Source organism: Erythrolamprus reginae, chromosome Z (genome assembly GCF_031021105.1).
Source record: "Erythrolamprus reginae isolate rEryReg1 chromosome Z, rEryReg1.hap1, whole genome shotgun sequence".
NCBI lineage: Eukaryota > Metazoa > Chordata > Lepidosauria > Squamata > Dipsadidae > Erythrolamprus > Erythrolamprus reginae.
This window is the reverse complement of record NC_091963.1, coordinates 74227783-74252918: the sequence shown is the minus strand read 5'-3', so window position 1 is coordinate 74252918 and position 25136 is coordinate 74227783. Positions and strand designations below refer to the sequence as shown.

The 25136-nt window shown below is 40.7% G+C and overlaps 1 protein-coding gene across 3 annotated transcripts in view; it reads right to left on the bottom strand.

Moving 5' to 3' along the window:
- LRRFIP2 (LRR binding FLII interacting protein 2) overlaps positions 1-25136 on the bottom strand; it is a 366589-nt gene that overhangs the window by 220365 nt on the left and 121088 nt on the right. For all 3 annotated transcript variants that reach the window (XM_070726340.1, XM_070726338.1, XM_070726339.1), the window contains exon 3: positions 20968-21054. In XM_070726340.1, the coding sequence (XP_070582441.1) occupies positions 20968-21054 (87 nt within the window). The remainder of the gene's footprint in view (positions 1-20967; positions 21055-25136) is intronic.

Here is a 25136-nt window from a genome sequence, read left to right as displayed (position 1 = left end):
GCGACCGATTAGGTCCCACAGAGTGGGCCTTTTCCAGGTCCCGTCAACTAAACAATGTCGGTTGGCGGGCCCCAGGGGAAGAGCCTTCTCTGTGGCGGCACCGGCCCTCTGGAACCAACTCCCCCCGGAGATTAGAACTGCCCCTACTCTTCCTGCCTTCCCTAAACTCCTTAAAACCCACCTTTGCCGTCAGGCATGGGGGAACTGAAACATCTTCCCCTGGGCATGTTTAATTTATATATGGTATGCTTGTGTGTATGTCTGTTAGTATATGGGGTCTTTCTTAAATCTTTAAATATTTAAAATTGTCAGATTATTTATGATTTGTTTCCACGTGTTGTGAGCCGCCCCGAGTCTTCGGAGAGGGGCGGCATACAAATCTAAGTAATAAATAAATAAATAAAAACCCGATCTTTAGCTCCTCGCTGCTGCAGCGCTGCCGAGCAGATCAGCTGCTGGGCGGCCGAAGAAACCTTCCCTGGGTCTTCCCTGCCGCCCACGCAAAGGGGAAACCCCGATCTTCGGCTCCTCGCTGCTGCCCGCCCGCCGCTCGCCCGCCCGCCGCCCGCCCGCCCGCCGCCCGCCGCTCGAGAGCAAGAGGGGGAGAGATAAAGAGAGAGAAGGAAAGAAAGAGATGAGAGAGGGAGGAAGAGAGTGTGAGAGAGGAAGAAGCAAGATAGAGAAAGAGAGAGAGAAAGAAAGATGAGAAAGGAAGAGAGTGATGTCATCGGGTGGAAAAAATCACGATATAGCGTTTCGCGAAGATCGAGATCGCGAAAATCGAGGGATCACTGTATTCTGAGCAGAGACAGGTTACAAGCGGTGTGCCACAAGGGTCTGTTCTGGGTCCTATTCTTTTTAATATGTTTGTGAGTGACATAGGGGAAGGTTTGCCTATTTGCCGATGACTCTAAAGTGTGCAATAGGGTTGATATTCCTGGAGGCGTCTGTAATATGGTAAATGATTTAGCTTTACTAGATAAATGGTCAAAGCAATGGAAACTGCAGTTTAATGTTTCCAAATGTAAAATAATGCACTTGGGGAAAAGGAATCCTCAATTGGCAGTTCTGTGTTAGCAAAAACTTTATAAGAGAAGAATTTAGGGGTAGTAATTTCTGACAGTCTCAAAATGGGTGAGCAGTGTGGTCGGGCAGTAGGAAAAGTAAGTAGGATGCTTGGCTGCATAGCTAGAGATATAACAAGCAGGAAGAGGGAGATTGTGATCCCGCTATATAGAGCGCTGGTGAGACCACATTTAGAATACTGTGTTCAGTACTGGAGACCTACAAAAAAATATTGACAAAATTGAACGGGTCCAAAGATGGGCTACAAGAATGGTGGAAGGTCTTAAGCATAAAACGTATCAGGAAAGACTTAATGAACTCAATCTGTATAGTCTGGAGGACAGAAGGAAAAGGGGGGACATGATCGAAACATTTAAATATGTCAAAGGGTTAAATAAGGTTCAGGAGGGAAGTGTTTTTAATAGGAAAGTGAACACAAGAACAAGGGGACACAACCTGAAGTTAGTTGGGGGAAAGATCAAAAGCAACATGAGAAAATATTATTTTACTGAAAGAGTAGTAGATCCTTGGAGCAAACTTCCAGCAGATGTGGTTGGTAAATCCACAATAACTGAATTTAAACATGCCTGGGATAAACATAGATCCATCCTAAGATAAAATACAAAAAATAGTATAAGGGCAGACTAGATGGATCATGAGTTCTTTTTCTGCCGTCAGTCTTCTATGTTTCTCTGTTTCTAATTTACTAACCCTGTAATTCTTAGTGGTTGCCAGAGGTTCATTGTATAGAGGTGATAACTGTGAGAAGAATAATGTATTGAATTGTACTGAATGCTGTATAAATTATGCATATTGTTCATCAAACATTCAGATAAGCAACTATGTGAAAGCGTTGTCATAAAATGATAGAACAGAAAGAGTGCATGCACAGTCCAAAGCTGGCAATAATAGGTTAAACATTCCATTAAATATTTAAGTTTAAAAATGCCATCCATAAGCTTACACTACTCTATCTTTTAGAACAAGCCCTTTTAGAATAATTGCATATAATACGAAAATGTGTTAGATTTATTGTTAATGTAATGGCAAATTTAAATCAGGAAGCTGCATGACAAAAAGTGAAAAGAAATCTAAATTCCTGAACCTAGCTCTACCTCTAATCTAACTTGATACATGCTGCATCAAATAATATAGTGGTACACCTACTTACGAACTTAATTTGTTCCATGACCAGGTTCTTTAGAAAGGTTCATAAGTAGAAGCATTTTTTCCCATAGGAATCAATGTAAAAGTGAATGATGAAAACCTATCCCAAAAGTCACCCCTTTTGCCTTATTACCGCCGGCATTCTGATCCTTGCTCGGGGGCAGGCGGAAGAGGTAGGGGGAAGACAGCAGAGGCTGCCCAGAGGGAGCCTCGTGCATGGATTGACATGTGTGGGAAACTGCCTGGTGGCTTGTCAGCCAGCGGGGCTTCTACCCTCCTTGAAAGTGTTTTCAACGGCAGCAGCAGGCAAAGGGGAATCCTGGTGGTGGCAAGGACAAGCACTTCAGCCTCAGACAAGGCTCCCTGGCTCTCACTCAGTGCCTGGCACCCGCTTCCTCTGAGGGAGTCCCTTCATGGCGCCCAAAGCAGCTGGCTTTAATTCCTCCTACCTTCTATCTCTGTGAACCCTTCACGACGCCTCCCCTCCAACCACCGAAGAAGAGAGCGGAAAAGTTGTGAGAGACAGCAGAAGAGTGAGAAAAGGAGCCCCTTGTACATCATTGGTTGGTTGGTCCCAGGTCCAATGGACAGCGGCGGCACACACACATACAGACATACACATACGCGACAAACTGCCTGCTCCCCCCCCCCCCCCGCAGGCTCAAGAACTGTCTTAATTGGAAGAAGGAGCGGCGGAAGGAGAAGTGGAAGCGAGGAAAGACACGCACCCTCCTCCTCCTATTGATCCTGCTCCCCACAGAAAAAACAAGAGGCCAAAAAAAGTGAAAAGGCTTATTGATCAGAGGGAGGGAGCGCAGCTGCCAGGGATGAGGGTGCATGTGAGCGGGCAGGGAGAAGGAGGAAGAGGATGAATGAACGCCAGGCAGCCAGGACCAAGGCACTGTCCCCTAGACCCAATTCTGCAGCACAACTTCCCCTTCCTAACTGCATGGCTGAGTCTCTTTTCTGCCTTGGCTTTAGAGGCACTTTAATGGCTTTCCCCCAAAATGGTGTTGCAGTCCCTCCCACCTGGCCTGTGTGGAAGTCAGGCTGGGGAGAAACCCACCGGCAGCTGTGCTTGGCGCGGGACCAGAGCTCGGAGTGCTTCTGGCCCACATGAGGTACTAGAAGGATGCCCGTGGGATGGGGTGAGGCCAGATGGAGGAAGAGGAGGAGGGGGTCCTGGCAGGGAATGCAGGCTCACCGACCACCACAGCAGCAGCAGGTGTTGTGTGGAAGCGAGACCAGGAGGGTGCAAGGCATGGTTTATCCCCTTCTGGACAGGAAGCACTAACCCATACCCAGGGCAGAATGCCAAGGTGGCTTTTGTCCCAGAGGGTGGAGGTGGAAGTGGCAGAAAATTAAGGAGAAGGTCACGGAGTTTCTACAAATGGATCTGAATGATCAGTGTTAAGGCAAGCAAAGGGGAAATCCCAGTGGTAGCAGGCAAGAGGAAATCCCAGCCAAAGCACCTGTCTTTGCAACTGCCATTTCCACCCTTTTCCTGCTGGGTCACAACCATTTCCTCTTTGCTTGCTGCCGCCGCCGCCAGGATTCCCCGCCTATCCAGTGGCAGTGGCAAGCAAAGGAAAATCCCGGCAGCGGCAGGCAAATGGGAATCCTAGTGGTGGCAGCAAACAAAAGGAAAATCCCGGCGGTGCAGTCACGAGGGAGGGGAATCCCTGTGTCAGTAAGAGGGCGCACACACCCAGAGTCGGATTCATAAGTGGAAAATGATTCAGGAGAAGAGGCAAAAAAATCTTAAACAACCGGTTCGTATCTCGAAAAGTTTGTCGGTAGAGGCATTTGTAAGTAAAGGTACCACTGTATAAGATTTAAAAACCCTTCACTGTATGCTTGATCAATTGTTAATTCAAATGACACTCAAATGCTAATTCTCATGCTGTTATGCTTTACAGGGGGGAAATCTATTCAGCAAAATAATTCATACAAAAATCAAACAAACAAACAAACAAACAAACCCGAGGCTGATAAGAAGGAAGTGCTTTGCTATGTCTAAGAGTGCTGTAATTTCTCTGGTCATGATAAAATCCACTCTGTTTAAAAAAATGACAATAATATAAAAGACATTCAAACACAAACTCATAAGGAACTACAAATAATATTACCTTTAGTCAAAATATATTACAAAGCACCAAAGTGCTTTAGTGCAGTAAACAATTTCAGTTGATTCAATTGAAGGCATTGTATTACATGGTAATGTAACATTTTCATATAAAAGCTCAAACTTTCTATATACTTTTTCATATACATGACAAGATTATTTGGTTACATGTCCATTAAACAAGATAATTCCCTATGACAAAACTGTGACGAATGTACCCTATATGATAACTTCACGATGTAATAAATTAAATAAGGTTGTTGGGATCTGGATGGGTGTCAACAGATTCAAACTCAACCCTGATAAGACGGAGTGGCTGTGGGTTTTGCCTCCCAGGGAAAATTCTATCTCTCCGTCCATCACTCTGGGGGGGGAGTCATTGACCCCCTCAGAGAGGGTCCGCAACTTGGGCATCCTCCTCAATCTACAGCTCACATTAAAGAAACATCTTTAAGCTGTGGCGAAGGGGGCGTTTGCCCAGGTTCGCCTGGTGGACCAGGAGTCACTGCTCACAGTCACTCATGTCCTCATCACCTCGAGACTCGACTACTGCAATGCTCTCTACATGGGGCTACCTTTGAAAAGTGTTCGGAAACTTCAGATCGTGCAGAATGCAGCTGCGAGAGCAGTCATGGGCTTCCCCAAATATGCCCATGTTACACCAACACTCCGTAGTCTGCATTGGTTGCCGATCAGTTTCTGGTCACAATTCAAAGTGTTGGTTATAACCTATAAAGCCCTTCATGGCACCGGACCAGATTATCTCAGGGACCGCCTTCTGCTGCACGAATCCCAGCGACCAGTTAGGTCCCACATAGTGGGCCTTCTCCGGGTCCCGTCAACTAAACAATGTTGTTTGGCGGGACCCAGTGGAAGAGCCTTCTCTGTGGTGGCCCCGGCCCTTTGGAACCAACTCCCCCCAGAGATTAGAATTGCCCCCACCCTCCTTGCCTTTCGTAAACTTCTTAAAACCCACTTCTGCCGTCAGGCATGGGGGAACTGAGATATTCTTTCCCCCTAGGCCTTTACAATTTACGCATGGTATGTCTGTATGTATGTTTGGCTTTTATAAAAAGGGTTTTTTTTAGTTATTTTACTATTGAATTGGATTGTTACATGCTGTTTTTATCATTGTTGTTAGCTGCCCCGAGTCTACGGAGAGGGGCGGCATACAAATCCAATCAATCAATCAATAAAATAAATAAATTTACTATTGTAGCTGGAAGTTTTGAGAAAGGGGTCATTGGTCTTACCTGATATGCCTCTAGAGCAGACCTGGGCAAAAGGTGGCGCACCCGCTGTCTGTGACTGGCCCGCCCGCTATCTGTGGCTGCGCAGGCAAAGCGTGGGGTTTTCTACCTCTGCGCAGTGGACCCAGCACCGTTTCTCACCGCCCAACAGCTGATCTGCCTCAGGGCAAACTTCTGCGCCCTGCCATGTGCCGGGGGAGGGATGGAGGAAGCTAAGCACTCTGCCAGGAGCTTTAAAGAGAAAGGCAAAGGGAGGGCGAGGCAAGAGTTACGGTTTGGGCAGTGCCGCAGGAGTGTGTGTGTGTGTATCCGGTGGGGGAAAAGAGGCAGTCGCTCCCATTGCTCGATGACGGCATTCTCCAAACCGCAGCTCTTGCCTGGGCCTCCCTCAGCTTTTCTTTTTAAAGCTCGCATTCAGCTTTCCCCGCCCTCAGGAGGCAAGAAAACGGCTCTTTGCCTGTTTCTGCAGCCACACCCACACCCACACTCAAAATTAAGGTGAGAGAAATGAGAGCAAAAAGGGAGGAGAAGCAAATGAGAGAGAGAAGGGGGGAGAGAGGGAGAAATACACACAAATGAGAGAGACCTGGAGGGAAAGAATAAGAGAGAGGGAAAAGAGGGAAAAGAGAGAGGGAAAGAAAGAAAAGGGAAAGAGAGGGAGGGAAAGAGAAGTGGAGAGGAAAGAAGGAGGGAAGGGAGGGAGGGAGGGAGGGAGAATGAAATGAATGGAGGGACAGAGGAAGAAAAGACTTTTTGGGGGGGGATAATTTTTTTTTTATTTTCCTCTCAATGTACTTTCAAACAATACAGTGTGTCATCTAATTTTGCATGAATAAAATGCAGAATTTTGTTAGCAACTAATATCAATCATCAAAAGAGTTACAAAAGTTTTTTTTCTAATTTTGTCATCCAGTTATATTTTCTTTTACTTCAATTCCCACCTTAATGTTCCTTCAAAAAGTACAACACCAATTATATTTCTAACTTATTAACCATTATGCCAAAGTGCTTTCTTCTTTCTTTATACATTTTTCTATAAACCAAGAAAACCTTGTATAGCCAATCAGATGTTAACAAAAGAAAATTAAAAACAAAACATAAACATATACGAATTTCAGACTTCTTCCCCCCTCTAAATAGGACATTTACCTAATCCCTAAATTTATAATTATTTCAACCCATCTAACATTTAGTCAATTAATACTTATCTATATTTCTTACTTAATTATTAATCTTAAATTTCAGTCAATTTAAGAAAAGGGAAAAAAAGAAAAAATTCTAAATATTCTCTATTTTCAATCAATTAAAAATCATTAACATCAGTAATCTCTCCAACAATTCTAAATTCAATTCAATTTATGCATTAATCCAAATCAATATCACCTACTACATATCTTATTATAATCAATATGTCTAACTATATTAAAACAGATCAGCAATTCCTAAATTCATATATCTATATAATAATGGCATGTGTTTGAACTTGTTATCAGTATAGAAAACTCCTGTTCACACTCCAAACTCCACTATGGTGAAGACTAAAGAGCTTTCGAAGGACATCAAAAACAGAATTGTAGGCCTTTACCAGGCTGGGAAGACTGAATCTGCAATAGGCAAGCAGCTTGGTGTGAAGAAATCAACTGTGGGAGCAATAATTAGGAAATGGAAGACATATAAGACCACTGATAATCTCCTTCGATCAGGGGCTCCACACAAGATCTCATCACATGGGGTCAAAATGATCACAAGAACGGTGAGCAAAAATCTCAGAGCCACACAGGGGGACCTAGTGAATGATCTGCAGAGAGCTGGACCAACATAACAAAGGCTACCATCAGTAACACACTACGCCCCCAGGGACTCCGATCCTGCAGTGCCAGACATGTCTCCCTGCTTAAGCCAGTCTGGGCCCATCTGACGTTTGCTAGAGAGCATTTGGATGATCAGAAGAGTATTGGGAAAATGTCATATGTTCAGATGAAACCAAAGTAGAACTGTTTGGTAGAAACACAACTCGTTGTGTTTGGAGGAGAAAGAATGCTGACCAAAGAACACCATACCTACTGTGAAGGATGGGGATGGTAACATCATACTTTGGGGCTGTTTGTCTGCAAAGGGACCGGGACGACTGATCCGTGTCCATGAAAGAATAAATGGGGCCATGTATCGTGAGATTTTGAGTGCAAACCTCCTTCCATCAGCAAGGGCACTGAAGATGAAACGTGGCTGGGTCTTTCTGCATGACAATGATCCCAAGCACACTGCCGAGGCAATGAAGAAGTGGCCTCGTAAGAAGCATTTCAAGGTCCTGGAGTGGCCTAGCCAGTATCCAGATCTCAACCCTATAGTAAATGTTTGGAGGGAATTGAATATCTATATTGCCCAGTGACAGCCCCAAAACATCACTGCTCTAGAGGAGATCTGCAGGGAGCAATGGGCCAACATATCAGAAACAGTGTGTGCCAACCTTGTGGAGACTTACAGAAAAGGTTTGACCTCTGTCATTGCCAACAAAGGATATATAACAAAGTATTGAGATGAACTTTTGTTATTCACCAAATTCTTATTTTCCACCATAATTTGCAAATAAATTCTTTCCAAATCAGACAAATGTGATTTTCTGTATTTGTTTTCTCATTTTGTCTCCAATGGTTGAGGTCTACCTATGATGTCAATTACAGGTCTCTCTCATCTTTTTAAGTGGGAAAACTTGCACAATTGGTGGATGACTAAATACTTTCCTCCCCCATTATACATATTGATCACTGAAAAATACAACTTTGTTAGAACTGTGACATAATAAAATTAGAAAACTAAAAACAAAATAGTACTAGCTCATTATTATTTACATCATATATTATAAACAATATATCCAATATAATCTTATATATTAATTATATCATATACTTTATAATTTAGAATGTTTATTCTACCTACTTATTTTTGACATAAAAACAAAGATAAAAGCTTTTTTAATTCTTTTCTTATTCTTATATCATCTGAAGATAAAAATTAAGTGCATTTGTCATTACAATTCCAAGTGAAATTACAAATGATATAGATGAAAGGGATCTATACCGGTGATGGTGCACCTTTTTTTGTTTGGTTGCCAAAAGGGTGCACGCGCGCGTGTGCACGCTAGCATGCGCACGCACCCACACCCATAATGCAATGGCCTCCATCCACGCATACACACACACACTCCATATGCTGGCCTTTATGCGCATGCACACAATCCTCACTCTGCATGCAGTCCAGAGGCTTCTGGTAGGGCCATCTAGGATCTATACATATGACACAATTACTCATAGATTACTTTATGTTAAGGAATCACATTGATCCATTTATTAGGACACATAAAATTTGTGTTTACTTCGGGTCATCTGACATTTTGTCCACTGAAAAAAATTTTTTTTATTGAATATATACATTAACGAAAGAGAACAAACAAACAATACATATGCTGTATATTATCACAAATGTAATTAACATATTTGAGAGCATATAGGGGGAAAGCAAATAGAAAAATAGATAGAGAGTGAGTGGGAAAAAAAGTAAAGTAAAAAGAGGTATAAGAAGGGGAGGGAAGGAGAGAGGGAGGGAAGGGGTAAAGCCAGCGTTGACGCTGGGGCTTTGATACAATACGACCTGTGTTTCAAATATGTAGTTGATGTAGGTTTCCCTATAATTGTAGTCATTCACATTGGAGTGATAGTTAATCCTAATAAGTATCTGTAATTTAAGGGTTTATTCACTCAGTTTATTTGAGGTCCAAAAGTTGTGTCGACCGATGTCTTCCTTGTCCACTTATTATATAGTCTATATCACAGTTTTTCCCATCTTAGAAGGCTCCATTAACATAACATAATTTACCCTGTACTGAGAAATGGTTATAATGTTTCAAAACATTCTCTAAATAAAGAGTAGCCACAAAAAAGGAGGCTTATTTTGTTTCAATTAAGTTAACACAAAACAGATGTGTGGTAAAGTAAACTTATTTCCTCCATTTATCCCATACCAAAATAATATATATAATATTGGACATTATCCAATATTATATATATCATCACTAAATAATAGTTTTGACAATACATTTCTCTGGTGTATAACCTTAAAATTCTAAGATTTAAACAGAAAATTTAAGCAAATTATGATATATTCATATTTGTATTAATCTTCATTTTATGTATTTCTCATGTAAATATATTAATACATTTTAAATATTTTCATCATGACACATTATTTTTAATGAAATTTCATATACTAAAATATTAGGAACAAAACACCACAATCAGATTAGTTTTCCAAAACAAAAACCACAAAACACGCAATCCTGGCCTACCATCCACCTCTGGATATGTCCCCATTTTCTATCATTATTTTTAATGAAATTTCATATAGTAAAATATTAGGAACAAAACACCACAATCAGATTAGTTTTCCAAGACAAAAACCACAAAACACGCAATCCTGGCCTACCATCCACCTCTGGATAAGTCCCCATTTTCTATCATAAGAACGCTGAGAAAGCTACAAAAAGGTAAAAAATCTGATTTTAAACAGGTAATACTTTAGTAACAAAAGATGCTATCTTTCATAATCCTGCTTACAAAATACAGATTATTTTGCAATACTGTCTAGAAAAGTAGAATTCTACTAGCAATTTAAAGATTATTTAAATTAAATATAGCAATTCTGCAAGAACAAAACTGACCAGAACTTCTAATACACATACAGTACATTAGTAATAGTGAAACCATTGTTAAAACTACCATAAATCTTCATGTATTATCCCAAATTCTGAATACATATTTCACAAACAGAATAAATTATTTTTATAATATGGAAATATTGTTCTAAATCATGAGGGGAAACTCATATTCTTCATGATTCCCAGAAACTATTTGCACAGATAGTTGTTTCACTTGATTTTTCTAGCAGTAGTATTGCAATCTTACAACTGTTATAGTAACTTAGAATTATTGTACCGCAAACATCTTCTTTACCTTCTTCTACCATATAATTGGGTTGCCATGTATATTTCTATTAACAAATAAACAGGCATTCACTTACTAATATATATGGCACCTAAGATAATATACACTGAAAACACTGCACAACTCTGCTACAGAGTAATATATTTAATATACCAATACTATAAACGTATCTATAGATACAGTGAGTGTGGGGGGAAGTATTTAGTCAGACATCAATTGTGCAAGTTCTCCCACTTAAAAAGATAAGAGAGGCCTGTAATTGACATCATAGGTAGACCTCAACTATGAGAGACAACATGCGAAAACACATCCAGGAAATCACATTGTCTGATTTTTAACGAATTTATTTGCAAATTATGGTGGAAAATAAGTATTTGATCATGTACAAACAAAATTTCTGGATCTCACTGACCTGTAACTTCTTCTTTAAGGGGCTTCTCTGTCCTCCACTCATTACCCGTAGTAATGGCACCTGTTTGAACTTGTTATCCCTATAAAAGACACCTGTCCACAACCTCAAGCAGTCACACTCCAAACTTCACTATGATGAAGACCAAAGAACTGTTGAAGGACACAAGAAACAAAATTGTAGCCCTACACCAGGCTGGAAAGACTAATCTGCAATAGGCAAGCAGCTTGGTGGGAAGAAATCAACTATGGGAGTAATTTCGGTGGTGCTTAAAGAGGCTTTGGCAGTCCAGAGCGAACAAAGCATTTTATTTTCTCTGGGCTCTTGGAGAGGGAATAAACCTCTGCCAGCACCCAAAGAAAAGAAACGCTCCCTTCGCTCTGGGCAGCCCAGAGCAAATGGAGTGTTTTCCTTTCTCTGGGCGCTTGGGCGGGGAATAAACCACTTCGCTATGTTGACTCCCTCACGCTGCTTCCCATACAACCAGTGTGAGCTTGCCTCCTGGGCATGGAAAGGCAAAAAGAGGTGCTACGCCCTGGCCAGATCAACTCAGCTTCAGCCAAACCGAGGCGTCACCACAGTGAAGGAAAGGTGCTGGCTACAGAGTGAGCAAGTGAGAGAAGAGGGGAGCCCTTCAGCTTGGGAAGGAAGAGGAAGCAGGTAGCAGCAGCAGCTGCTGCCACCTTTCGGTCAAAGGAACAGGAGGTTCCCTCCTCTCACCAGCCTTGGTTTCTCTCTCTGGCGCAGTGTATGGGAAACAGCCTCGCACTGGATGTATGGGAGGCACATGATCCTCCTTGCCGCCTCAGAGTCCCTTCTTTTGTTTTAAAGCCTTAAAAAGTTTTAGATATTTTTTTTATTCCCCTCACCTCACCTTCTTCCTATGGCAGCGATTGTCCTCCTCCTTCTCCCACCCAAATTCTGAGCTTTTATTTCTTTCCTAATGGGTTTGCATGCATTATTTGCTTTTACATTGATTCCTGTGGGAAAAATTGCTTCTACTTACAAACTTTTCTATTTAAGAACCTCGTCAAGAAATGAATTAAGTTCTTAAGTAGAGGTACCACTGTATAACAAAGTATTGAGATTAATTTTTGTTATTGACCAAATACTTATTTTCCACCATAATTTTCTTCCCCACTGTAGTTCTTTTCCCCACTGTAGTTCTTAAGATACAACTGATCATTTAATGACCATTTTAATGACAATATGCCCTTCAAAAGCTGCCTTGTTCTGAAGTTTAGCTGCTGTAGCACTTCCATGATCATTCGCCCCTACTTCTGATAAAAAAGATGATGCAGCACCCTCCTACCTCTCTCCCATTCAACCCCACAGCATTTGGCCTGCTCTCCATTCCTCCTGAAAATAGCTGCTATTTTCAGCATGCCAACAATTCCTTGCAAAAATGGCAGCTGCTTTCATAGCTTTCTGTCCTGATCAGCTGGCTGTCAAGAAACTGCAGACCTCTCCTAGCTCTTGCTAAACTTTAAGCCAGCTGTCCACATGCAAAAGTGGCAGCTTCAGGAGGAACTTCACAAACTTTTTTTTTTTTTGCTTAAGTTGGGGAAACTTGTTATTCTCCCCCCCGCCTCGCCACCCTGTACTTAAATTAAACTGTCATTTCCTTTTAGTTTTAATCACCTCATTTGATAAATTTTCTTAATTCCTGAAAACATGGTGACAAAATTTGTAAATTACTTACCTTGATGAGTGGCCGCCGGGTTGAAGAGTAGAGGAAGGAAGGAAGGAAGGAAGGAAGGAAGGAAGGAAGGAAGGAAGGAAGGAAGGAAGGAAGGAAGGGGGGAAATCTTTTTCAAATCTTTTTTGCATTGAGTAGCTGAAGAAAAGGTCCAGCTCAAAAACTTGTCAGCTACAGTGCAAACATGCAGCAAATTTATTTATTTATTTATTTATTTACTTATTTATTTATTTATTTATTTATTTTCAAAACATGTACAAGATAATAGGTATGCTATAAACATAAACAAAAGCAAAGTAGGTATAACTAAATTTTGACAATAAGACAGTAGAACAGGGATGGTAGGCATGTTGGTGCCCTTATGAATGCCCCTTACAGATCTCTTAGGAATGGGGTGAGGTCAACTGAAGACAGTCTAGCATTAAAGTTTTTGGGGTCTGGGGAAGAAACCACAGAGTCAGGTAGTGCATTTCATGCATTGACCACTCTGCTGCTGAAGTCATATTTTCTGCAGTCGAGTTATGAGCGGTTTAGATTGAGTTTGAATCTATTTTATGTGCATGTGTTGTTGCGGTTGAAGTTGAAGTATTAATTGAGCAGTAGGATATTGTGGTAGGCGATTTTATGAACTACATCTTGATCAGATCGATGGCGATGCAGATCTAAGTTTTCTAAGCCCAAAATTTCAAGTCTGATGAAATAAAGTATTATGTTGCAAGCAGCGGAGTGGAGTACTCTTCTTGTGAAATACAGTGATACACTGTCTTACAAACCCCTCATCATACAAACTTTTCGAGATACAAACCTGGGGTTTAAGATTTTTTTGCCTCTTCTTCCAAACTATTTTTTTTAAAAAAAAATAGTATTTATTAGGTATTTACAAATATAAAGACAATACACTGACATAACAGAGTGTTCAAGAGGTGTGGGTACAATCATAATTAATGGTTACATCAGATATACACCCCTCTTCCCCCCTCCCTCCCCAGGCTGCCAAATTGCAGCTATGTTTTAGATTTGTTTTCCCAGTGTTATATAACAGCGATGTTCTCTATCTATCTATTTATAGTTATTTATCTCAGATTTCTTTTTCTAGGTATTGCATTTATATTATTATTATCATAATTGTAGTAATATACTCTCTAAAAAGGAGTCAACGAATAAATAAAATATTACTTCTCTTCTAGTTGTAGTGCATTAGAATGTTCAAATTTGTTTTGATTTTTGTTCCTTGCTCATTGCGAGCTTGTCTCTTCTCTCTCCCTCGCGTTAATCCAGTTGTAGAAATTGGCCCAAATATCTGTTTCTTGTGTTTTCTTATTGTATTTCATTTTTCGGGATAAAGAGTCAAATTCCGCGCAGTCCAACATTTTCTTAATCAGATCTCTGTCTGTTGGTACTTCTTTTTTCCAATGTTGGGCTATAGTGATTCTATTCGCTGTTATAATGTGTTGAATCAAGTAATATTCTTCTTTCTTAAACTTTTATTCTATTATCCCTAACAGGAAAATCTCTGGTTTAAGTGGGAGATTAATTTTCGTGATTTCATAGATCCAGTTTCTAATTTTAATCCATAGTGTTTTTATTTTTTGACAAGTCCACCACATATGAAAGAAAGTTCCGTTCTTGTTTGCACATCTCCAGCAGTTTGGTTTCGTTTTGGGGGAAATTTGGGCTAGTCTTGATGGTGACATATGCCACCTGTAGAACATTTTTATAGAGTTTTCTTTATATGCTACTGATTTAGTAATTTTATTGTTCTTTTTCCAAATTGTTTCCCATTGTTCGATATAAATATTGTATCCAAAATTCCTTGCCCAGCTCGTCATTGAACCTTTTACTATTTCAGTTTCCATTTCATAGTTTATTAGGTAGTTATATATTTTTGTTATAAAGTTCTTTTCCCCTCCTAATATTAGTTTATCGAGAGTTGTGTCTTTTGTCAGTATTCCTTCGTTTTTTATATCTTTTTGCCATTTAGAATGTATTAACATATATGGCCACCAGTCAATGTTTATATTTTGTTCTGTTAGCTCTTCTCTTGTTTTAATGTTGCCTTCTATATTTAATACTTGATTGTAAGTTATCATCTTTTTTAAGTCTGTGACATTTGGGTGTGTGAGAGCTTCTAAACTGGAGTACCATCTAGGTATTTTTGTGTAGTGGTCTTTTTTTATTTTTAACCATGTAGTTATTAAGGCGTCTCTAATCATGTGTGTTTTAAAGTATGATGGGATTTTTTGATGTTGGTTCCATAAAATGTTGTGCCAGCCAGAAAGCATATCGTGACCTTCTAGAGCCAATAGTCTTTCAGCTTTGATCTCAATCCAATCTTTAATCCAGAGGAGTTTAATTGCATGGTAATAAATTTTGAAATCAGGTAGACCCAAGCCTCTTTGTTTAATCTTATCTTGTAACCATTTCAATCTTATTCTGGGCCTTTTGTTGTTCCATATAAATTTAGATATGATTTTGTTGAGTTTATTAAAAAGGTGGTTCTCTAATTTTATCGGGATGGTTTGGAAGAAGTATAAGAATTTTGGCAAAATAGACATTTTAATCGTCGCTATTCTGCCCAATAATGAGATTTGCAATTTATTCCAGTCATTTAGTTTTCAGTAATTTATCGTAATTATTTTCTTTAATGGTGCTACATTTTTTTGTTAGTAAGATCCCTAAATATTTCACTGTTTTGGCAATCTTAATTTTCAAAATTTCTTCCAGGTTTTTTTCTTGTTCTTTATTCATATTTTTCGTTATAATTTTAGTTTTTTGAGTATTTATTTTTAGACCTGCTACTTTGCCGAAATCTTCCACCTCCTCCATTATGTGTTTCCCTGAGTCTAACGGGTTTTCTAGAATAAGTACTAAATCATCTGCATATGCTTGCAGCTTAAACTCCTGGCCTTTAATTTTCAGCCCTCTTATTTTTGCATTGGCTCTGATCTTCCTTAACATAGTTTCTGTGGCTAAAATATACAGTAAAGGGGATAGTGGGCAGCCTTGGCGCACTCCTTTTTGAATTTGAAATTTGTCAGATAGGTCCCCATTAATTGCAATTCTTGTATACTGTTTCTTATAAATTGTCTCAATCATGGTAATAAATTTGGCGCCGAATTTCATTTGTTTTATTAATTCCGTCATAAATCCCCAATTTAGATTGTCAAATGCTTTTTGGGCGTCTAGAAAAATGAGAGCCAATTGTTTATCCGAGTGATTTTCATAGAATTCTAAAACGTCCAGTATAATCCTTGTATTATTTCTAATGTATCTTCCAGGTAGGAAACCGTTTTGATCAGGGTGTATCCTGTCAATTAGAATTATTTTTAGTCTGCTTGCCATGATGCTCATAAAAATTTTATAGTCCACATTCAACAGGGCTATAGGTCTGTAATTTTGGATTTTATGTTTCTCTGATTCGTTTTTAGGGATTAAGCTCGTGATTGCCTCCATCCAGGAATTTGGTATAAAACCTTTTTCTAACACATCATTGTATAATATTAGTAAGAGATCACCTAGCTCCTTAGAAAATTCTTTATAAAATTCGCAGGGAATGCCATCAGGGCCTGGGGCTTTATTGTTTTTCAAATTTTTTATTGTTTCCTCCAGTTCTATCATCGTGATTTCTTTATTTAACTTTTCTCGTTCACTAGCAGACAATTCTCCCGGTTCAGATTTTTTTATATATGCCTTTTGTTCCTCTAATGATTTTATTTCTTTTTAATATAAATCTTTATAGTAATTAGTGGCAATTTGTTTTTTTTCTTCTATTGTAGTGTATCTATCTCCTTTATCGTTCTCTAAGGATTGGATATATCGCTCTTTTTCTTCTTTTTTAAGTTTGTAAGCTAACCATCTGCCCGGTTTGTTTGCATTTTCAAAATGGTCTTGTTTGGCCATTTTTAATTTCCATGTTAGATCATCTTGGGTTATTAAATTAATTTGATGTTTTAATTTGTCTATTTCCTCTTTTAGTTTCTCATTTGAGATATCTTGTTGCAGATCGGATTCTAATTGTTTAATTTTCTTTTGATAATCTTTAATTCTTTGATTTTTAATTTTCTTTACTTTAGCGGAGTATGAAATAGTGATCCCTCTTATGTATGCTTTTAAGATGTCCCATAGGTTTTGTGTAGAAGTATCTTCATTCCAATTGTCCTTGAGGAAAAAGGTTAGCTCGTTTTTTACCTGATCAATGTAATCTTTTTCTATAAGTAGTAACTGATTAAGGACCATTTTAGAAAATCTTTTTTGGTTCTCTTATCTTAATTATAATTGGGTGGTGATCTGCCCATATATTGGGTCCAATTTCCACTTGTTCTGTATACTTATCCATCTCCAGATCTCCCCACGCCATATCTATTCTTGACCATGATTGTTGTGGGGTTCAGAAAAAGGTATATTCCATGTTCCCCTGATGCCTTTCTCTCTATAAGTCTAACAGATTAAGCTCTCTTGCCATTTCGAAAAATTTGTTAGGTAGAATTTTCCTATCCTGGGCTTTTCTCTTTACGTTTTTATAATCTTTTTGTGAGTTATGAATTGCATTGAAGTCCCCTATCAAACAAATATTTTTTCCTTGTGATTGTATTAATTGGTCATTTATTTTTTGGTAAAATTCTAATTGGTTTGTATTTGGGGCATATATCACCATCAAGACTGCTGGTTTTTGTCCAATTATAATTTTCAGATTGAGAAATCTTCCATCTGGGTCTGCGCAAACAAGTTTCGGTTGTAGTCTCTCTCTTACATAGATGGCTATTCCTCTTTTTTTTGTATCAGCTAGTGCTGTAAACAATTTTCCTAGTTTTTTGTTTTGCAGTAGATTCTGATCTTGTGATCTAATATGGGTTTCTTGCAGACAGATTATGTCTGCTTCTTCTTTCTGGAGTTTGATCATAGTTTGTTTTCTTTTAATGTTTGAGTTTAACCCATTTATGTTAACTGAAAATATTTTGAGAAATTTCATTTGTTTGTTTTTTTAATTCGTTTATTTAGATGTGTTTGTTTTCTTGTCTTAATTTGTTTATCTCTTTTCACTCTTTAAAACTGTTTGTTTAATTCTTTATTTATTTATTCGTTGAGGTTCCTTTTCTTTATTATTTATTTATTTGTTGGCGTTGTGGTATTTTCTTGCTATTGCTTTTTTGCTGTCGCCCTTGTTATCACTCTGTTTTCTTCTCTAAGGCTGAGTTCTCTCTCTCTTTCTAAGCTTCGTTGTCTTTGTTCACTATTCTCAAATCTGGTCTGAGGGCGTTCTTCAGAACCGGATGCAGTTTCTCCTTCCAGATGTTGGGAGATGAAATTGTCAGCTTTTTCGAAAGAGTCAATTTTAATTTTTTTCCCTTTCCAAGTTATCAATAATCCCTCCGGAATCAGCCATCTGAACGGAATTTCTTTCCTCATCAATTTGGCTGTTAGAAAGTAGAACTCTTTACGCCTCTCTCTTATTCTCTTCGGTATCTGTTTTAAAATAGTTATCTCTTTGTCATTGTACAATATTTGTTCGTTTCTAGTGCTTCTGTAGATTGCATCTCTTGCTGTTTTCTTTGTGAAACGAATATGTACCTCCCTTGGTACCTTATTTTTTTTTGGCGTAGTTGGTTTGGATTCTAAAGACCTACAGATCTCTTAGGAATGGGGTGAGGTCAACTGAAGACAGTCTAGCATTAAAGTTTTTGGGGTCTGGGGAAGAAACCACAGAGTCAGGTAATGCATTTCATGCATTGACCACTCTGCTGCTGAAGTCATATTTTCTGCAGTCGAGTTATGAGCGGTTTAGATTGAGTTTGAATCTATTTTATGTGCATGTGTTGTTGCGGTTGAAGTTGAAGTATTAATTGAGCAGTAGGATATTGTGGTAGGCGATTTTATGAACTACATCTTGATCAGATCGATGGCGATGTAGATCTAAGTTTTCTAAGCCCAAAATTTCAAGTCTGATGAAATAAAGTATTATGTTGCGAGCAGCGGAGTGGAGTACTCTTCTTGTGAAATACAGTGATACATTGTCTTACAAACCCCTCGTCATACAAACTTTTCGAGATACAAATCCAGGGTTTAAGATTTTTTTGCCTCTTCTTCCAAACTATTTTCACCTTACAAACCCAAGCCGCCGCCACTGGGATGCCCCGCCTCCGGACTTCTGTTGCCAGCAAAGCGCCCATTTTTGTGCTGCTGGGATTCCCGAGGTTCCCCTCCATGGGAAACACCATCTCCGGACTTCTGTGTTTTTGCGATGCTGCAGGGGAATCCCATCAGTGCAAAAATGTGCGCTTCGCTGGCAATGGAAGTCCGGAGGTGGGGTTTCCCAGCAAGGGGAGCCTCAGCGAAATTGCAGCATCATAAAAACATGGAAGTCAGAAGGTGGGGTTTCGAGGACTTCCGTGTTTTTGAGATGCTGCAATTTCACTGAGGTTCCCCTCGCTGGGAAACCCCACCTCTGGACTTCCGTTGCCAGCGAAGCACCTGTTTTTGCACTGCTGGGATTCCCCTGGTGGGATTCCCCTGCAGTACCACAAAAACACGGAAGTCCGGAGGTGGGGTTTCCCATGGAGCGGAGCCTCAGGGAAATCCCAGCAGTGCAAAAACGGGCACTTCGGCTGGCAAAAGGCGTGAGTTTTGGGCTTGCACGCATTAATCACTTTTCCATTGATTACTATGGGAAACATTGTTTCGTCTTACAAACTTTTCACCTTACAAACCTCATCCCAGAATCAATTAAGTTCGTAAGATGAGGTATCACTGTACTTCTGGATTCTCTCAATTATATTAATGCCCGATTTTCAGTGCAGGTTCCAGACATGTGAGCTGTATTCGAGGATTGGACTGGCAAATGTTTTGTATGCTCTGGTTAGCAATTTGATATTGCCAGAGAAGAGGCTATGCAAGATTAGGTTAACAACTCTTAGTACATTTTTGGCAATGTTGTTACAATGGGTTCTGGCACTTAGGTCATTAGATATGAGTACTCCAAGGTCCTTAACAGAGTGAGGGTCATCTACAAGATTATGTCCTCCAAGTTTGTATTTTGTGTTCTGATTCTTTTTGCCAATGTGTAAGACAGCATTTATTGGTTGAGTTTTGAAGTTGCCAGTTATCAGACCATTGTGATACATGTCTAGGTCTTTTTGAAGGGTAGAAGTATTGTCAGCAGTGTTGAATAGTTTAACATCAGCAGCAGAGAGAATGCAGTATAATATGATCACAAAGGCCGTTTATGTAAAGAGTGGATAGTCTTGGTTCTAAGGCTCTGCCTTGGGAGGACACCACTATTGACAGGTGCAGGATTTGATACGGCACTCCCTATTTTAACCATTTGTTGTCTGTTTGACAACAACAAAGTTATAAATTGCCGGTCATAGCAAAAGCTGGGTTCTTGCAAAATATCTTACTGTTACTTATCTGACTTCCTTTAGAATAATCCTAGCTAGGGTCTAAAGAAAGTCAAACAACCAGCAAAAAAACCCTTGGAAACCTGCTTTGCAAATCTTTTGCTGCTTGTTTGACTCCCTTTTGGAACCCAGCTTTTGTTGCAGCTAGCTGTTTGCAGTCTCCCAATGGTCAGCTGATCAGGATATGGGCCCAATCAAAAAGGGTGGTTCATTTGCCACACCACTGCCTTGCTTAGAAGTTGCTCTGGCACTGTAACTTGATGCTGGACCCAAATCTAGCTGAGGTCTTTCCCCCAACTGCCTGTTTTGGGTTGTGCAAAGTTTTTTGCTGCTTATCTGCCTTGTTTATTAGCCTAGATGTGTGACAGGCTTCCCAGGGCCTCCCACAGTTATGAGGCACACCATACTTTGTTTAACAATGGCATCAGGGAGATTAGATGATGGAGGTTGACAAGTGAAGCCGTCTCCCTTAATAATCATTCTCATTTCCAAGAGTAAGCTCCATTATATCCTTAGGTTGAAGAATATCTGTGGTTACAATATTTTCTTTTTAAAACTTTCTACATTGCTTTACAAGAAAATGTTTATATTTGTTTATTATTTATTATTTGTTTATAATTATTTAGGTACTCTAATAAATTTAATATAGTAATAATATGATTGTATGATTGAACTGGTATGATTGTTTTTAAATATTGGATTTTTAGATTGTAATTTTAAATTTAATTAGATTTGCAGTTGTACTGTATTATTATATTATATGCTGTTAGTCACTCCGAGTCCTCGGAGAAAGGTGGCATACAAATCTAACAAATAAACAAACAAACGAACAAACAAATATTTTCTTCTGATGATACATACCTCTTTTTGTTGGCGTTCCAATTCCCTCATGCGTATATCCCTTGCTTCCGCTCGGGCTGCACGTTTTGCTGCAAGGCGTGCTTCTGCCTGTTATGTTGAAAATACAGATTCAATTAAGAAATCTAGTATCAACAGTTAGGAATCAATTTTTCCACAATTACATGTAGGATTTTAGAAAAAAAGTTAATATTAAAAGGGAGAAAGAGAAGAAGGAATGAAAATTTGTATGCTTAAAATAATACAAAACAAATATCTAACTTTCAGTAATAAGTTTAAGTTTTGTAAGTAAAGATAAATGATGATAGCATTGGCTGTTAAGAAATCTAAAATTGAAAAACAAAAAAGACAAGTATAAAAAGTGGAAAGAGGGGCACAAAACTAAGGCAGAATATCAGCAAATAGCCCAAGCCTGCAAAGATGAAATGAGGAAAGATAAGGATCAAAATGAACTAAGATTTGTAACAAAAATCAAAATTAACAAGAAAAAAATGTTAAGGAAACGATTGGTCCACTAGTGGGAAAAAGTGGCAAGAGGATGACAAGCAACAGAGAGAAATCAGAACAATTTTTATTTATTTTTTGCATTCATTTTTACACTTAGGGAAAAAACAGTCCAACCTATGAAAATCAATACTGTAAAAAACAGGTTAGAAACACATTAAAATAGGCAAGCAAATGGTAAGCGAGCATCAGTCCACCCTAGATGAGTTTAAATCACTAGGCCGAGATGGATTACACCCCAAGGTTCAGAAGGGACTGGCAGATAAGATCTCAGAAATACTGAATTTTATCTTCCAAAGATTCTGGAGCACCAGGAAACTACCAGAGGACTGAAAAGAACCGTTGTACCTACCTGAACGGTCTTCTCAGTGCACTGGAAGGAGAGTCCAATATGGGTTATTCTCAATCCTATTGGTCGAGACTGAGTTTAAAATTAGCATAATATTAGGCACCGCCCCTTGCCTGCCCCCAGTGAGCTCAGTTTTAAAAACGACAGGTAATATAATCCAACACTATTTTATTGAACTAATATATATATAACATCCACTAACTCAACGAACCCAGCTTCCCTGAAACAATCCAGTACTGGGTGGGTTTGGACTCTCCTTCCAGTGCACTGAGAAGACCGTTCAGGTAGGTACAACGGTTCTTCTCCATTGCATCTGGAAGGAGAGTCCAATATGGGATATACCCAAGTTCCAAATTAAGTGGGAGGGAGATTGTTAAGTCAGGGCAGCTGGAGAGGTACACACCCTCTGTAATACCCTTCTCCCAAAAGATGCCTCAGCTGAAGCATAGGCATCCAGTCTGTAATGTTTAGTGAAAGTAGATGGAGTCTTCCACGTCGCAGCCCGACAAATGTCCTCGATTGAGGCTTGAGTCCTCCAAGCTGCAGACGTGGCTGCACTGCGAGTAGAGTGTGCCGTGACCCCTTGAGGTGGATTCTGAGCTCTAGCCTTATACGCCTCCCCTATGCAGTCCCGGATCCATCGGCTAATTGAACTGGGAGAGACGCCCAGACCCTTCTTTGGTTCTGCAAATGAAACAAATAATGACTCGGACCTTCTAAAGGTCTCGGTCCTTCTAATGTAGATCTTAACTGCTCGCCTAACATCTAGCTTGTGCCACCTAAGTTCTGTGGGGTGACTACCGTGCGAGCAAAAGTCCGGTAAAATTAGTTCTTGCTTCCTGTGGAAAATCGAGTTAACCTTAGGAAGGAATGATGGGTCTAAACGTAAAACCACCCTGTCCGGATAAAATATACAAAGGTCTGGTCTGATGGATAATGCAGCCAAGTCCGATACCCGTCTGGCCGAAGTAATTGCCACTAAAAAGGCCGTCTTGATGGAAAGGAAGTTAAGTTGAACAGTTCTCAGAGGTTCAAAGGGAGGCCCCGTAAGGGCCTTCAACACCAGGGATAAGTCCCACGATGGAAACCTATGAAGAGGTGGCGGATGACTGTTAGAAGCTCCTTTAAGAAAATCCCGTATCCAAGGGTGAATTGCCAAGGAGCGGAATTCCGGTAGTCGGATGACGGTTGCCAATGCAGCCACTTGTCTCCTAAGGGTGTTTGGAGACAGTCCCTTTTCAAGGCCTGATTGTAAAAATTCTAAGACAGTCAGAATATGAGCTTGTCCAGGTTGTATGCCTTTACCGTCGCAGAACTTACAAAAGGCTGCCCATGTGGCCTGGTAAATTCTGGACGTGGATGGTCGGCGGGCGGCCTGCATTGTGGCAATGATGTTGTCCGGTAAACAATGCTCCCTCAGTTTGTTCCTTTCAAATGCCAAACGGCTAACTGGAGCCATTGAGGGTCTGGGTGAAGGACTGACCCTTGACTGAGGGAGATTATTTTGTCCGGTATCCGCCAAGGTGGGGAGATCGACAACGCTACCAAGTCCGAGAACCATGGGCGACGTGGCCAATGTGGGGCAACAAGTAGTACCTCCGCTTCCTCCATTATAATCTTGTCTATCACCCTCTGTACCAGATTTGTCGGAGGAAAAGCGTACAACAGACCGCGCGGCCAGCTCGACCGTAAGGCGTCGATCTTCTCTGCCATATGAGAGTGGAACCGTGCGTAGAACCTGGGGAGCTGCGTATTGCTGTGAGTGGCGAACAAGTCCAACAGTGGTGTCCCGAATCGCTGTGTGATCTTGCGGAACAGTTGTGGGTCCAGCCTCCACTCTGTAGGATCCAAGGTTGTTCGGCTGAGCCAGTCGGCCTGGACGTTGTTGACTCCCGCAATGTGCTCCGCAGCTAGAGAAGCCAGGTTGCACTCGGCCCAATCGAAGAGGGCCAAGGTCTCCCTCATGAGGCGAGGTGATCTCGTGCCTCCCTGATGGTTGAGGTAAGCCTTTGTTGCTATATTGTCCGTCAGGACTAAGACATGACGTCCCCGAACCAAGGCCACGAAATGTTGGAGTGCCAAAAACACAGCCCTGAGCTCTAGGAGATTGATGTTTACAGGGTCGAGGTCCTCCCTGGTCCAGAGTCCCTGAGTCACCTGGGGACCGATGTGAGCGCCCCAACCCGACAAGCTTGCATCTGTGGTCATGACCAGCTGGTCGGGAGCCTGGAACGAGCAACCCTGGAACAGTGCTGGTGAAGTCCACCAATCCAATGAGGCCTTGACACTGTGCGGCAATCTGACCGGCCGGTTTGACTGGCTGAGTTTCGCCTTCTGTGCCGGTAGCAGAAACCCTTGTAATGGGCGAATGTGGTGCCTGGCCCATGGCACAATCCCTATACAGGAAACCATGGTTCCCAGTACCCTGGACAGCAGGGCTAGAGACACCTTTGGTTGTCTCCGGATAGAAGCTATCAAGGCCAAGATACTGTCCAGTCTGTCTGGTGAAAGTGACACCCTGCACGTAGCGGTGTCTATCACCGATCCCAAGTGTAGGAGACTTGTAGAGGGGATCAATTGGCTCTTGGGAATATTGATGGTAAAGCCGTGCTCTTCCAAAAAGGTCATTGTCAGATGGAGGTCTCGGAGTGCCCCTGCCTGGGACTTGGACAACACGATAATGTCGTCCAAGTATGCCATCAGGCGGACGGACCGTGCACGGAGATGAGCTGTGAGCACGTCGAGCAATTTTGTGAAGGTACGAGGAGCCGATGATAGGCCGAATGGCATGGCCCGGTATTGATAATGCGTCCCTTCCACACAAAATCGTAGATACTTGCGATGTGGTGGAAATATTGGTACGTGCAAGTAAGCTTCCTTCAGGTCCAAGGAAGTGAGAAAGTCTTGAGGTCGCACAGCTGCTAGAATGGTGTGCAGGGTGTGCATCCTGAATCTCCGGTAAAGGATGAATTGATTTAACTGTTTCAGATTCAGAATTAATCGACAGCCCCCGGATGATTTGGGGACTACGAACACCATAGAGTAAAATCCCATGCCCTCTGTGTGTTTTGGCACAGGCTCTATGGCTTGAATCTGTAAGAGGTGACCTATTTCTTGAAGTAGTTCCTTCCGTTTGGAGGGGGTCTTTGGTGTTGGGCAGTGTAGGAATCGGTTGGGCGGGGGCTGAATGAATTCCAACCGCAGTCCCTGTGTTACTGTCGACAGAGCCCATTTGTCTGAGGAGGTGGTTAGCCAGGAGGCGCTGAAAAGGTGTAATTTCCCCCCTACTGGCTGTGCTAATGAAAAGTCATTTGGGTCG